General features: G+C 48.3%; 2 protein-coding genes and 1 pseudogene across 3 annotated transcripts in view; 1 reads left to right on the top strand and 2 right to left on the bottom strand.

The window, feature by feature from the left end:
* ZNF566 (zinc finger protein 566) overlaps positions 1-5041 on the bottom strand; it is a 44450-nt gene extending 39409 nt beyond the window's left edge. For both annotated transcript variants that reach the window (XM_033225944.1, XM_033225946.1), the window contains exon 1: positions 4916-5041. The gene's annotated coding sequence lies outside the window, so the exon portion shown is untranslated. The remainder of the gene's footprint in view (positions 1-4915) is intronic.
* Positions 4923-5914, top strand: LOC117092417. The gene has a single exon (XM_033225951.1). The coding sequence runs from the start codon at positions 5011-5013 to the stop codon at positions 5515-5517; it is 507 nt and encodes a 168-aa protein (XP_033081842.1). The 5' UTR covers positions 4923-5010; the 3' UTR covers positions 5518-5914.
* A 5076-nt stretch (positions 5915-10990) lies between these two features.
* LOC117093542 lies at positions 10991-13089 on the bottom strand (annotated as a pseudogene).
* Positions 13090-15786: the final 2697 nt, after the last annotated feature.

Here is a 15786-nt window from a genome sequence, read left to right as displayed (position 1 = left end):
TACTTTGGGAGGTCAAGTCGGGCGGATCACCTGAGGTCAGGAGTTCGAGATCAGCCTGGCCAACATGGTGAAATCCCATCTCTACTAAAAATACAAAAATCAGCCAGGGGTGGTGGCAGGTACGTGTAATCCCAGCTACTTGGGAGGCTGAGACAGGAGAATCGCTTTAACCGGGGAGGCAGAGGTTGCAGTGAGCCGAGATCGCGCCATTGCACTCCAGCCTGGGGGTCAAGAGTGAGACTTCGTCTCAAAAAAAAAAAAAAAAAAAAAAAAAGCGGCCGGGCGCGGTGGCTCAGGCCTGTAATCCCAGCACATTGGGAGGCCAAGGCAGGCAGATCGCGAGGTCAGGAGTTCAAGACCAGCCTGGCCAATATGGTGAATCCCCGTCTCTGCCAAAAATACAAAAATTAGCTGGGCAGGATGGTGCATGTCTATAGTCCCAGCTGCTCAGGAGGCTGAGGCAGGAGAATCACTGGAACCCAAGAGGCGGAGGCTGTGGTGAGCCAAGATCGTGCCATTACACTCCAGCCTGGGTGACAGAGACTCCGTCTCAAAAAATAAGAGAGAGAGAAAGAGAAAAAAATATATATTTTCCAAAATAACTGGCCAGTACTCTTCAAAAGGGTCAAAGTCCTGAAAGATAAAAAGGATTAAAGAACTCTCACAGATGGAAGGAGACTGATGAAACAAGACAATTCGATGCAGGACCTTGGATTGGATCCTGAAACAGTAAAGAAAATTTAACAAAATGTGAAAAAGGTCTCTAATTTAATTAAGAGTCTTCCTATCAGCATAAATTTCCTGGTTTTCATCATTGTACTGTGGCACCTGAAAAGTATTTGCAAATTCCTTATACTATGTTCACAATATGAAAATAAAATTTTAGGTGGGGCATGGTTGCTCACACCTGTAATCCCAGCACTTTGGGGGGATGAGGTGGTTGGATCACCTGAGGTCAGGAGTTCGAGACTAGCATGACCAACATGATGGAACCCTGTCTCTACTAAAAATACAAAATTAGCTGGCCGTGGTGGCACAAGCCTGTAATCCCAACTACTTGGGAGGCTGAGGCAGGAGAATTGCTTGAACCTGGGAGGCGGAGGTTGCAGTGAGCTGAGAGTGTGCCATTACACTCCAGCCTGGGCAGCAAGAGGGAAACTCTGTCTCAAAAAAAAGGAAGGAAAGAAGGAAGGGAGGGAGGAATATTTTTAAAAAATTAAAAAGGGGAAAGTGGACACAAAAAAGAGGATATACACTGGGGCTGGGCACAGTGGCTCACGCCTGTAATCCCAGCACTATGGGAGGCCGAGGTGGGCGGATCACAAGGTCAGGAGATCCAGACCATCCTGGCTAACACAGTGAAACTCCATCTCTACTAAAAATATAAAAAATTAGCCGGGTGTGGTGGCGGGCACCTGTAGTCCTAGCTACTCGGGAGCCTAAGGCAGGAGAATGGCGTGAACCCGGGAGGCGGAGCTTGCAGTGAGACAAGATCACGCCACTGCACTCCAGCCTGGGCGATACAGCGAGACTCCGTCTCAAAAAAAAAAAACAAAAAAAAACAAAAAAAGAGGATATACAAATGGCCAGTAAAAATACAAAAAGGTGCTGAACATCATTTCACATCAAGGAAATACAAATTAAAACTATGATGAGGCTGGATGCAGTGGCTCACACCTATAATCCCAGGACTTTCGGAGGCTGAGGCAGGCAGGAGTTTCACATGGTAAAACTCCGTCTCTACTAAAGATACAAAAATTAGCTGGGCGTGGCGGCGCGCACCTGTAACCCCAGCTACTCAGGAGGCTGAGGCAGGACAATCACTTGAACCTGGGAGGCGGAGTTTGCAGTGAGCTGAGATCACACCACTACACTCCAGCCTGGGCAACAGAGCAAGACTCTGTCTCAAAAAACAAAACAAAACAAAAACCGATGATGAAACTGTACCACACAACGAATAAAATAGTTAAAAGACTAACACTACCAAATTACGGAGAGGATATGAAGCAACTGGAACTCTTACACATTGCTGGATGGAGTGTCAACTGGAACACCCACATGAGAGCGTGGTAGCAACTATTAAACATTAGCCTACCCTATGAGCTAGCAATGCCACTCCTAAGTGGCAAACCCAGAAGAAAAGCCTTCATGTGTTCACCAAAAACAGGGGAGAGTGTTCACAGCTGCAGCATCATTTGTAACAGCCCCAAACTGGAAACTACCCAAATATCCATTCACAATGTAATCGACTCATATACTACAATATATCCCCAATGTAATGAGAACTAAGTACAATTATGCTGAACAACATGAATGAATTTCATAAACATAATATATAACAAAAGAAGCCTGGCATAAAACAGTACATGCTGTAGAACTGCATATATACAGGAAGTTCAAGAATGTGTAAGACAGCCAGATGCATTGGCTCATGCCTATAATCCCAGCACTTTGGGAGGCCAAGGCGGGCGGATCACCTGAGGTCAGGACCAGCCTGGCCAACATGGAGAAACCCTGTCTCTACTAAAAATACAAAAATTAGCCGGGCATGATGGTTGGGTGCCTGTAATCCCAGCTACTCAGGAGGCTGAGGGAGGAGAATCGCTTGAACCCAGGAGGTGGAGGTGGCAGTGAGCCAAGATCACATCACGGCACTCCAGCCTGGGCAACAAGAGCAAGACTCAGGCCGGGCGTGGTGGCTCAAGCCTGTAATCCCAGCACTTTGGGAGGCCGAGACGGGCGGATCACGAGGTCAGGAGATCGAGACCATCCTGGCTAACACGGTGAAACCCCGTCTCTACTAAAAAAATACAAAAACTAGCCGGGCGAGATGGCGGGCGCCTGTAGTCCCAGCTACTCGGGAGGCTGAGGCAGGAGAATGGCGTAAACCCGGGAGGCGGCGCTTGCAGTGAGCCGAGATTGTGCCACTGCACTCCAGACTGGGCGACAGAACAAGACTCCGTCTCAAAAAAAAAAAAAAAAAAAAAAAAGAGCAAGACTCTGTTTCAAAAAAAAAAAAAAAAAGAATGGGTAAAACTAGTTAATGATGATAGAATTCTCAATAGGTTGTTCGGGGGAGAAATTACTGAGAAGGGTCATGAGGGAACCATCTCAGGTCCTGGCAAAGTTCTTTGTATAGATCTAGGAGTGTTACACAGCTGTACACTTAAGATTTGTACACTTGGCCGGGCGCGGTAGCTCAAGCCTGTAATCCTAGCACTTTGGGAGGCCGAGACGGGCGGATCACGAGGTCAGGAGATCGAGACCATCCTGGCTAACACGGTGAAACCCCGTCTCTACTAAAAATACAAAAACTAGCCGGGCGAGGTGGCGGACGCCTGTAGTCCCAGCTACTTGGGAGGCTGAGGCAGGAGAATGGCGAAAACCCGGGAGGCAGAGCTTGCAGTGAGCTGAGATCTGGCCACTGCACTCCAGCCTGGGCGACAGAGCGAGACTCCGACTCAAAAAAAAAAAAAAAAAAGATTTGTACACTTTATATAGGCTCTATCTATGTAGCTATTGACAGCCTCCTGCTCTGTTGCCCAGGCTGAAGGGCAGTGGTGTGATCATGGCTTACTGCAGCTGCAAAGCACTGGGCGCAAGCGATCCTCTCATCTCAACCTCCTGAGTAGCTAGGACTTATAAGTGCCAGTCACCATGCCCGGCTAATTTTTTATGTATGTATGTATGTATGTATGTATGTATGCATGGTAGAGTTAGGGTCTCACGATGTTGCCCAGGCTGGTCTCCAACTTCTGGCCTCAAGCGATCCTCTTGCCTTGGCCTAGCAAAGTGCTGGGATTACACACATGAGCCCCCACACCTGGTCTAAAAACATTTTTTTAACTCCTAGAACTATGTTTTGGTAGTGATAAGGAGCAATAAGATATTTCGAACATTGCTGTTCAACTACAAATTTGTGCAGCCACTCTGGTATATATTTTGACACCGTTTAGTAAAGTGGAAGATATATGAACCAGCAATTCTGCCGGTAAATAAGCATGTGTACCCTGTGTGAAAGAATGTTTGTGGTTGTGCTGTTTATAAAATAAAAAACTATAAATAACTAATATGGGCATCGTTACTAGAAAGGATGAATAACTGTGGTATACTTCAAAAGCAAGAATACAATATAGCAAAGAAATTGAATTAACCGCTATTTTATCTAATAGAAATGATTCACAGAATTGTAAAAATAAACCAAAGACAGTATGACAACATTAATATAAAGTTTTAAAACGGGGAAAAACTGGAGTATAATGCCTAGAGAAGTATACTTAAGTGATAAAATCTCACACTGATAAGTCTATCCAGTCACACAAACCTGATCACACCCCCACTATGGGGACATTCAGCTACAGACAATCCACGCCCAAAGCAACAGGGTCGCACACGGAGGGCCTCCATCGGTCACATAAGCACAAGTGCACACTTACCGAAGAGACATTCACAGTCACAACCACATTCTCACAACCACATTGTCGGCGCACACCTGTACCCGGTCACAGTCACGATCACACATTAACCACAGCCACACACACAGATAGAAACATGCAGTTACTCGCAGGTATCCCCACCTGAACTCTGCCGCACAGTCACACAGCACACAGTCGCACACCACTACGGGGACAAACGCAGTAACATTCAACCAGACACCAGCTCCCTACAGCCGCACACACAATGCCGCACGTGGTCTCGCTCCCTCTCACACACACCAGCAGCCACAATCTCCGAGGCCGTGCTGCACACGGTGTGAGCGTTGGAAACACACTCATCACAAGAGCAGCCTGTCACAGTCGCGCGAGCATTCACCACACACCTCCATACAGAGGCAAGTGCACACTTTCAATCTCACCTCCAACGCCTCACAAGCCGAGGCCCGGCCCCCGGCCCCGCCCTCTCCCGGGTTCCTCACCTCTGGCCTTACAAGCTTCCGAAGCAGCAGAACCCTCCACAGCACTGGGGTAGTTGCTGGTAAAGCCCTCAGGGTCCCGCCAACGCGTGACTTGGATGCTGCATTCCCGCGAGAAATACAGTCTTGCCGAGGAGTCCTCTGGGAAACGTAGTCAGAGACGTATCAAGGCCGGACAAGATGGCTCCCGATTGTCAGAATTGCTGTCCGCGCCTAGCGTCAGGCCAGGCGAAAGGATCGCCCCCCTCATCAAACCGCTCACGCCCCAGAGGCCTTACGGAGCCCCGGCTCAGGCTCGGGCCTTGGCCCCCAAAGAAAGCCACTCCGACGTGTTTGAGATGGGCTTAGTTCCCGGACCCGTCCTACTGCCCCCAGGCGCTGGACAGCCTCAGAAGGAGGACAAGTCTGCACGGAAAGATAATCGCACAGCTGAGCCTTCTGGGAGATGTAGTTCGGAGCTGGGAAGGCGGTTGGACCCTCCGAAAGTCATCTTAATTGCTCTCACAGATAAGCCGGCGCTGCGCTGCAGGCCTGAGTGCTGTGCGCCCAGAATGCGCAGGCGCAAACATCCCGGGTTGCAGTTTTGGCCTTTTAGTGCTCCTTAGTGCAGAGGGGTTATGGCACCAGACGTTGTGAGACTCAAAACTGATTGGGGAGGCAGAAGGGATGTAGACCAGGAACCTGCGAAGTGATGCGGGAGGTCGAAGGAAAGGAATCGCCAAACGCGGGACAGGTTTCGAGAGGTAGAAAGAGAGGAGTGTGAAATTGCAAAGGGCAGGTGTTAATCTGACTTCTGCGTGCTTTGTGATAAATGAGTGCAACAGGAAGTAAGAGGAGTTTCACTTTCTCCTTCTGCAATTATTTGTGTACTTGGACTAAGTATATCTTCTGGCCAATATTTGACTGCTTTTGACCTGTAAAGATATTGTATACACAGTCATGCATAACTTAATAATAAGGATATATTTTGGCCGGGTGCGGTGGTTCACGCCTGTAATCCCAGCACTTTGGGAGACAGGGGTTCGAGACCAGCCTGGGCAACATGGCATAAACCCCATCTATACTAAAAATGCAAAAATTAGCCAGGCGTGGTGGTGCGCACCTGTAGTCCCAGCTACTCTGAAGGCTGAGGCAGGAGAATCACTTGAACCCCGGAGGCGGAGGTTGCGGTGAGCCGAGATTGCGCCACAACACTCCAGCCTGGGTGACAGAGTGAGACTCGGTCTCAAAAAAAAAAAAAAAAAAGAATACATTCTGAGAAATGCATTGTTGGGCAATTTCATCATTGTGTAATGATTTCATCATTATAGAGTGTACTTACACAAACCTAGACAGTATAGCTGACTGAATACTTAGGCTGTATGGTATAACCTGTTGCTCCTAGACTGCAAAGCTATACAGCATGTTACTGTACTGAATACGGTACTTGTACTGAATACAGTTGGAACACTTTAGGGACCAGCCCCACAGGGTCTGTGGGTTTTTCTCCCCGTGTGCGGAGATGAGAGATCGTAGAAATAAAGACAAAGAGATGAAAAGACAGCTGGGCCCAGGGGACCACTACCACCAAGAGGCAGAGACCAGTAGTGGCCCCGAATTCCAGGCTGCGCTCTTATTTATTGGATACAAGACAAGGGGGCAGGGTAAGGAGTGTGAGTCATCTCCAATGATAGGTAAGGTCATGTGTCCACTGGACAGGGGGCGCTTCCCTGTTTGGAAGCTGAGGCGGAGAGAGAGAGAAGACAGCTTGCGCCACTATTTCTGCATATCAGAGACTTTCAGACTTACACACCAGCAGCCACAGTCTCCGAGGCCGTGCTGCACACGGTGTGAGCGTTGGAAACACACTCATCACAAGAGCAGCCTGTCACAATCGCGCGATCATTCACCACACACCTCCACACAGACGCAAGCGCACACGTTCAATCTCACCTCCACCGCCGCACAAAGCCGAGGCCCGGCCCCCGGCCCCACCCTCTCCCGGGTTCAAGTGATCCTCTCATCTCAACCTCCTGAGTAGCTAGGACTTATAGGTGCCAGCCACCATGCCTGGCTAATTTTGTATGTGTGTATGTATGTATGTATGTATGTATGGTAGAGTTAGGGTCTCATGATGTTGCCCGGGCTGGTCTCCAACTCCTGGCCTCAAGCGAGCCTCTCGCCTTGGCCTGGCAAAGTGCTAGATAGCTACTGCTATCTAGAAGGCAGATCCAGGTGTACAGGATGGAACATGGAAGCGGACCAGGAGTGTGACCGCTGAAGCACAGCATCACAGGAAGACGGTTAGGCCTCGGGATAACTGCGGGCGGGCCTGACTGATGCCAGGCCCTCCCCAAGACAGGGTGGAGTAGAGTCTTCTCTAAACTCCCCCAGGGAAAGGGAGACTCCCTTTGCTGGTCTGCTAAGTAGCAGGTGCTTTTCCTTGGCACTGACGCTACCGCTAGACCATGGTCTGCTTGGTAACAGGCATCTTCCCAGACGCTGGCATTATTGCTAGACCAAGGAACCCTCTGGTGGCCCTGTCCAGGCATAACAGAAGGCTCACACTCTTGTGTCTGGTCACTTCTCACCATGTCCCTTCAGCTCCTATCTCTGTATGGCCTGATTTTTTTCTAGATTATGATTGTAGAGTGAGGATGATTATAATATTTGAATAAAGAGTAATTACTACAAACTAATGATTAGTGATATATATAATCATATCTGTGATCTATATCTAGTATAACTCTTGTTATTTTATATATTTTATTATACTGGAACAGCTCGTGCCCTCAGTCTCTTGCCTCAGCACCTGGGTGGCTTGCCGCCCACAGAACACCGTGGTATTTATGTATCTAAACACACAAAAGGTACAGTAAAAAAACAGCATACAAAGTAAAAAATGGTATACCTGTATAGGGTACTTACCATGAATGGAGGCTGCAGGACTGGAAGTTGCTCTGGAGAGTCGATGAGAGGTGAGTGAATGTGAAGGCTAGGACATTACGGTACACCACTCTAGACTTTATCGCTTAGGCTACATTACATTTATTTAAAGTTTTTCTTCCATAATAACCCTTCCTTGCTGTAACTTTTTTACTTTATAAACGTTCAAAATTTTAAAAACTTTTTGACTCTTCTGTAATATCACTTAGCTTAAAACACAAACACATTGCACAACCCATGTGGGATCCGTATTTCTTGGTGAGGAAATGTTCCAGGTCAGATGTCATTCTTATGTGGCCACGTAGAGGTAGAAAGACTGCATATATGATACCGCCTTTCCCAACCACGGGTTCATATTCTAACATATCACAACAAGGCCCAATATTTATGGGGTCATAGAAAATAGGATTCACTATGGTTGGAGAATTTCCAGAGCCAACTTAAGTTCAGAAATGCTGGCAATGAGAATGGTGAGTGGGAATCTAATGTAATGATTTGCATAGTTGAAACTATTAACTGGGCCAGGCACGGTGGCTCACGCCTGTAATCCCAGCACTTTGTGAGGCTGAGGTGGGTGGATCACCTGAGGTCAGGAGTTTGAGACCAGCCTGGGCAACATAGTGAAACCCCATCTCTACTAAAAATACAAAAATTAGCCAGGCGTGGTGGCGGGCATCTGTGATACCAGCTACTCAGGAGGCCGAGACAGGAGAACTGCTTGAACTTGGGAGGCGGAGGTTGCAGTGTGCCGAGATCATGCCACTGCATTCAAGCCTTAGCAACACAGCAAAGACTCCATCTCAAAAAAAAAGAAATTAAAATTAAATAAAACATATTTCTGATAGCCATTATTTTTGTTTGGGGCAATTTTAAAGTTTTTCTTTTGTCACAAGAACAGGAGTGTACCTATGCAAAGGCTCGAAATAGACCATCTTTTTTTTTTTTGAGTTGGAATTTTGCTCGTGTTGCCCAGGCAGGCTGGAGTGCAATGGCGCGATCTCGGCTCACCACAGCCTCCATCTCCCAAGTTCAAGTGATTCTCCTGCCGCAGCCTCCCAAGTAGCTGGGATTACAGGCATGCACTACCATGCCTGGCTAATTTTGTGTTTTTAGTAGAGACAAGGTTTCTCCATGTTGGTCGTACTGGTCTTGAACTCCCGATCTCAGGTGATCCGCCCGCCTCGGCCTCCCCAAGAGATGGGATTATAGGCATGAGCCACCGTGCCTGGAAAATAGGCCATCTTTTTAAACAAAAAGGCAATGATTCACAAAAGTCTATGAATAGAACATGTAACTAGTTGATATAAATCTAATAGGATTTGTTAAAAATCAGTCAAATCTAATACATCTGAAGTGTTCTTGTATAAAATGCCACATGAAGAAAAGAAGATTTTATTAATGTCTAAAAAAAAATGGGTTTGTTGGCCAGGCGCGGTGGCTCAAGCCTGTAATCCCAGCACTTTGGGAGGCCGAGACGGGCGGATCATGAGGTCCGGAGATCGAGACCATCCTGGCTAACACCATGAAACCCCGTCTCTCTTAAAAAAATACAAAAAATTAGCCAGGCAAGGTGGCGGGCGCCTGTAGTCCCAGCTACTCGGGAGGCTGAGGCAGGAGAATGGCGTAAACCCGGGAGGAGGAGCTTGCAGTGAGCTGAGATCCGGCCCCTGCACTCCAGCCTGGGCGACAGAGTGAGACTTCGTCTCAAAAAAAAAAAAAAAAGAGTTTGTTCATAGACAGTATGACAAGTTACCATTAAAAGTGTTTACAGAGACATAAGGAAATGCAACATTATTTTTCCTGAACACTTTGAGTTCAAGACTTTCCACTCAATAAAACAGGAAAGGATCTGAAACTGAGAAAATGTATTTTGAGTACAAACAGCTTGTGAAACATAATACTTTTTTTTTTTTGCATCATCAGAGGGTTTTACTGAACTCATGACTAACTTCCCCACTCAGTATGCAATTCAGAGGTAAGCGTGGGGCCGGGCGCAGTGGCTCACGCCTGTGATCCCTGCACTTTGGGAGGCTGAGGCAGGCGAACCACCGGAGGTCGGGAGTTCGAGACCAGTCTGGCCAACATGGTGAAACCCCATCACTACTAAAAATACAAAAATTAGCTGGGCGTGATGGCGTATGCTTGTAATCCTAGGTACTCGGGAGGCAGACACAGGAGAATCGCTTGAACCTGGGAGGCAGAGGTTGCAGTGAGTCCAGATCTCGCCACTGCACTCCAGCCTGGGTGACAGAGCAAGATTCCATCTCAAAACAAAACAAAAAATAGATGTGAGAGGAGAGACGTGTCTCATAGGAGCCTGTACTGTCTTCAATCCTATGTATGCAGGTATCTACCACAGGCAAACAATTTTCTCCCCATTTTGTAGCAATATGATCTTCCTACTAGCAAAAAGAGTTAAACAGCCCCTGTAGACTGAAGGGACTAGAGTCACAGGACTAGAGTCACAGGATGAAGCTTTCCTCTTAATATTTCTAATTTTGATGTTTGAACTTTTTTTTTTTTTTTCCTTGAGACAGAGTCTTGCTCTGTCGCCCAGGCTGGAGTATAGTGGCACGATCTTGGCTCACTGCAACCTCCACCTCCCGGGTTCAAACAATTCTCCTACCTCAGCCTCCCGAGTAGCTGGGATTACAGGCGCTCGCCACCACGCCCAGCTAATTTCTATATTTTTAGTAGAGACGGAGTTTCACCATTTTGGCCAGGCTGGTCTCGAACTACTGAACTCAGGTGATTCACCTATGTTGGGCTCCCAAGTGCTGGGATTACAGGCGTGAGCCACCGTGCATGGCCTGATGTTTGAACTCTTAAGGCAACATTCTAGAGAACGCTGTTCAGGACCTGCTGTGCCCAGGGACCGATAAAGAAAAAAGCTCTATTATTTGTGATTTGATGCACAGATGAAAAACTTAACACACAATGACGGAAGTTGGTTGTTAGTAAATCACATCCTAGTCTTTCAGCAATTCCATAAGCAGACGACATCTTCAGTTGTCTAGCTCTTGTAGTTTTAGCACTGCAACATCAATGATGCCTCTGTCCAAAATCAGTTAAAAAGACCGTAATTTTTTTCTTAGTTCATCTATTTTTCACTGGCTCATGGTCCAAGTGTGTCAGAATGATTACCTTTGGGCATTCTTTGCTATTGCTCATTAGGGTGCTCTCAGTTGTCCCCGTGTTTTGTGGGCTGGTTGGGAGAGGGAGCTTGGGAAGGATGTGCCACTCTCAGGAGGTTGTAAGTCATTGGGACGCCTCCAGGGATGATCCCTTCCATGGCTGCAGGGAGTCCTCCTGAGCCACGCCCACGATGCCTGGCAGATATCTGTATGTTGCACCGTTGAGCTCGGGATGAATTGCTTGCTGGTCTGTTGCTGACCAAAGTGCTTATGTGACAAATAATTCCTTGTTCACACAGTTTCTTAAGCTTTCTGGGATGCGAACTGTGATGGCTCGGCAAATCTCAGTGGCAGCTGCCTCCTTCATCTCCAGCGACGCCTGCTTGCTGTCCCAGGCAGTGTGTATGGGCATATCTCAGGCAGTGTGTATTGCCTGTCCCAGGCAGTGTCCCAGCGGAGTGCAGATGAGATTTGGCGCATCTTTCAAAGGAGCCTGAGCAAAGCTAACGGGCTCCGATTTGTGCAAGTAGAGGGCTGCCCCTCATATCCTGTCCTCCTTGAGGGCCTGTGCTAAGGCTTTCTCGTCCACCAGGCCACCACGGGCTGTGTTCACAAGGAATGCTCCCTGCCTCATCTGCTTTATAGTAAAGTCAATGACGAGGTGGTGGTTATGTTCACTGAGATTGCAGTACAAGGAGACGCAGTCACTCTGATACAGCAAATCCTTCAGGGTGTATCAGGGTCCCCTCTGCACGCCCTGGGACTGATCTATCCCGTCTTACAAGTAAGGGTCATAAAATATGACGCTGAATCCAAAGGCCTTGGTTCGAACTACAACCCTGTGTGACTGAAGCCCATGAGGCCTAGCGTCTCCCCACAAATGTGGGCCACTCCCGAGGCCACCTCGAGGATCTGCTCCAGGCTCTGAACCTGCGTGCCTTCCCACAGTTCCTGGTACAGCCACGTGTTCCTCCAGCACAGATTGAGGATGTGGCAGACAGTGGAGTCGGCTGCCTCTTCCACAGCTGCAGAGGGGTGTTGCACATAGTAATCTGGAGCTTGCTGGCAGCCTTGATGTCTACATTGTCGTAGCCACTTGCCTATCCACAGAATCACTCTCGGGGCCTTGAACTTCTCCAGGTCCTCCCTGGTGAGGGTGACGGTGGTACATCATGGTGCCTACGGCTTTGTTTAGAACCTTCTCGTGGATCCCCTGCGTGGACTGTGCATCACAGAAGGCTGCGGTGATCCGGATCCTTCAGGATGGGCATCTCCATGGTGCGGTCACAACTATCCAGCAGTGCCAGCAGCAGGAGGGGATGCAGGGGGCCGTTTGTGATCTGGAGGTGAAGACCTTCACAAATTCTGTTCAATCGCTGTCTTGTGATTTTGTGTTTATCCACAAGGGCATCTTTACAGAAGTTTGCAACTCTCAGATCAAAAGTCAAGGCAGGCCTGGCATGGTGGCTCCTGTCTGTAATCCCAGCACTTGGAAGGTCGAGGCTGGAGGATCCCTTGAGGTCAGGAGTTTGAGACCAGACTGGCCAACATGGGGAAACACCATCTTTACTAAAAATATAAATATTAGCTGGGCGTGGTGGTGCGCTCCTGTAATCCCAGCTACTCGGGAGGCTGAGGCAGGAGAATAGCTTGAACCTGGGAGGCGGAGGTTTCAGTGAGCTGAGATCACGCCACTGCACTCCAGCCTGAGCGACAGAGTGAGACTCTGTCTCCAAAAAACAAAACAAAACAGGCCGGGTGCGGTGGCTCAAGCCTGTAATCCCAGCACTTTGGGAGGCCGAGACGGGCGGATCACGAGGTCAGGAGATCGAGACCATCCTGGCTAATACGGTGAAACCCCATCTCTACTTAAAAATACAAAAAACTAGCCGGACGACGAGGCGGGCGCCTGTAGTCCCAGCTACTCAGGAGGCTGAGGCAGGAGAATGGTATAAATCGGGGAGGCGGAGCTTGCAGTGAGCTGAGATCCGGCCACTGCACTCCAGCCTGGGCGACAGAGCGAGACTCCGTCTCAAAAAAAAAAAAAAAACAACAACAAAATGAAAGGCAAAAAAGTCCTCTAAAAACTTACAGAAACTCACAGGAGTGTGTGTGCATGACACCGCTATGAACCATATATATATATATATATATATATATTTTTTTTTTTTTTTTTTTTTTTTTTTGAGACAGAGTCTCGCTCTGTCGCCCAGGCTGGAGTACAGTGGCCGGACCTCAGCTCACTGCAAGCTCCGCCTCCCGGGTTTACGCCATTCTCCTGCCTCAGCCTCTCGAGTAGCTGGGACTACAGGCGCCCGCCACCTCGCCCGGCTAGTTTTTTGTATTTTTAGTAGAGACAGGGTTTCACTGTGTTAGCCAGGATGGTCTCGATACCCTGACCTCGTGATCCGCCCGTCTCGGCCTCCCAAAGTGCTGGGATTACAGGCTTGAGCCACCGCGCCCGGCCATTTTTTTTTTTTTTGAGATGGAGTCTCGCTCTGTCGCCCAAACTGGAGTGCAGTGGCCGGATCTCAGCTCACTGCAAGCTCCGCCTTTTGGGTTTACGCCATTCTCCTGCCTCAGCCTCTCGAGTAGCTGGGACTACAGGCGCCCGCCACCTCGCCCGGCTAGTTTTTTGTATTTTTAGTAGAGACAGGGTTTCACTGTGTTAGCCAGGATGGTCTCGATACCCTGACCTCGTGATCCGCCCGTCTCGGCCTCCCAAAGTGCTGGGATTACAGGCTTGAGCCACCGCGCCCGGCCATTTTTTTTTTTTTGAGATGGAGTCTCGCTCTGTCGCCCAAACTGGAGTGCAGTGGCCGGATCTCAGCTCACTGCAAGCTCCGCCTTTTGGGTTCACTCCATTCTCCTGCCTCAGCCTCCCGAGTAGCTGGGACTACAGGTGCCCGCCACCTCGCCCGGCTAGTTTTTTGGATTTTTTAGTAGAGATGGGGTTTCACCGGGTTAGCCAGGATGGTCTCGATCTCCTGACCTCGTGATCCGCCCGTCTCGGCCTCCCAAAGTGCTGGGATTACAGGCTTGAGCCACCGCGCCCAGCTGAACCCAATATATATCTGTTCACAAACTCTGTAGTTCGCAGGATGGGCTGTCCATCGTTTTTGATATTTTTTTTTTTTTTTTTGTCACCAGGCTACTGGAGTACAGTGGCACGATCTTGGCTCACTGCAATCTCCACCTCCTGGGTTCAAGGGATTGTCCTGCCTCAGCCTCCCGAGTAGCTGGGACTACAGGCGCCCGCCACCACACCCGGCTAATTTTTTTGTATTTTTAGTAGAGACGGGGTTTCACCGTGTTAGCCAGGAGGGTCTCGATCTCCTGACCTCGTGATCTGCCCACCTCAGCCTCCCAAAGTGCTGGGATTACAGGCATGAGCCACCGCGCCCACCCTTATTTTTTTAATTTATTTTTTCTTTTTCTTTTTCGTTTTTTTTCTTTTTTGAGACAGAGTCTTGCTCTGTCGCCAGGCTGGAGTGCACTGGCACGACCTCGGCTTACTGCAACCTCCACCTTCCAGGTTCAAGTGATTCTCCTGCCTCAGCCTCCAGAGTAGCTGGGACTTCAGGTGCCTGCCACCATGCCCAGCTAATTTTTGTACTTTTAGTAGAGATGAGGTTTCACCGTATTGGCCAGGCTGGTCTTAAACTCCTGACCTTGTAATCTGACTGCCTTGGCCTCCTATATTGCTGGGATTACAGGCGTGAGCCACTGCGCCTGGCTAATTTTTTTTTTTTTTTTTTTTGAGACGGACTCTCGCCCTGTCGCCCAGGCTGGAATGCAATGATGCGATCTAGGCTCACTGCAACCTCTGCCTCCTGGGTTCAAGCAATTCTCCTGCCTCAGCCTCCTGAGTAACTGAGATTACAGGTGCCCGCCACCATGCCTGGTTAATTTTTGTATTTTTAGTACAGACGGGTTGCACCATGTTGGTCACGCTTATCTCAAACTCCTGACCTGGTGATCTGCCCGCCTCAGCTTCCCAAAGTGCTGGGATTACAGGCGTGAGCCACTGTGCCTGACCCCAAACCTTTATTATTAATTATTCCTTATATTACATTTCCAGGATCTACTGTATATTTTTTATATATTTATTTTATTTTTAATTAAGTAATAATTGCATGTATTTATGGGGTACAATTTAATGTGTACACTGTATTCATCGCGATGTGTATACAATGACACGTGTACATTGTGGAGTAATTCAATCAGCTTTTCCAAGTGTATTTCCTTCTAGCATCTCCAAACCTCTCCTCAAGTTAGCTTCAGGCCTTGAGAGACACAAAGTGGTCTCCCTTAAACTGGGTTGCTTTGATTCCCAATGGAAAGGTGAGTCACGGAGTCTCTCTCTCTCTTTCATGTGCTTGGGTTTCACTCACTTTTATCAGCTGGCCACTGCCGCAGGGGCTGATTGCTCCCACTCCTTTCCCCAGGTTCTGGGTTATCGTTCGTGATTCCAGTGGATTTCCATTTTTCTTCTTGAAATAAAGTGCGCAGAGTTTATCTTTATGCACTATCATGCTATTCCCAAGTGGCTGAGGCATGCTCTAATCTGCCATCTTGGAGGAAGAAAAGTTTTATGTTTGATGTCACAGTTTACATGTAATTTGTGTCAATTAACAAATTATGGGTGTTTTGTCTTTTTTTTTTTTTTTTGAGACGGAGTCTCGCTCTGTTGCCCAGACTGGAGTGCAATGGTACAATCCCGGCTCACTGCAACCTCCACTTTCCAGGTTCAAGCAATTCTCCTGCCTCAGCCTCCCAAGTAGCTGGGACTACAGGTACATGCCATCATGCCCA

This window comes from Trachypithecus francoisi, unplaced genomic scaffold, assembly GCF_009764315.1.
Source record: "Trachypithecus francoisi isolate TF-2019V2 unplaced genomic scaffold, Tfra_2.0 Lachesis_group12, whole genome shotgun sequence".
NCBI classification, from domain to species: domain Eukaryota; kingdom Metazoa; phylum Chordata; class Mammalia; order Primates; family Cercopithecidae; genus Trachypithecus; species Trachypithecus francoisi.
This window is presented reverse-complemented; position numbering and strand designations above follow the sequence as displayed.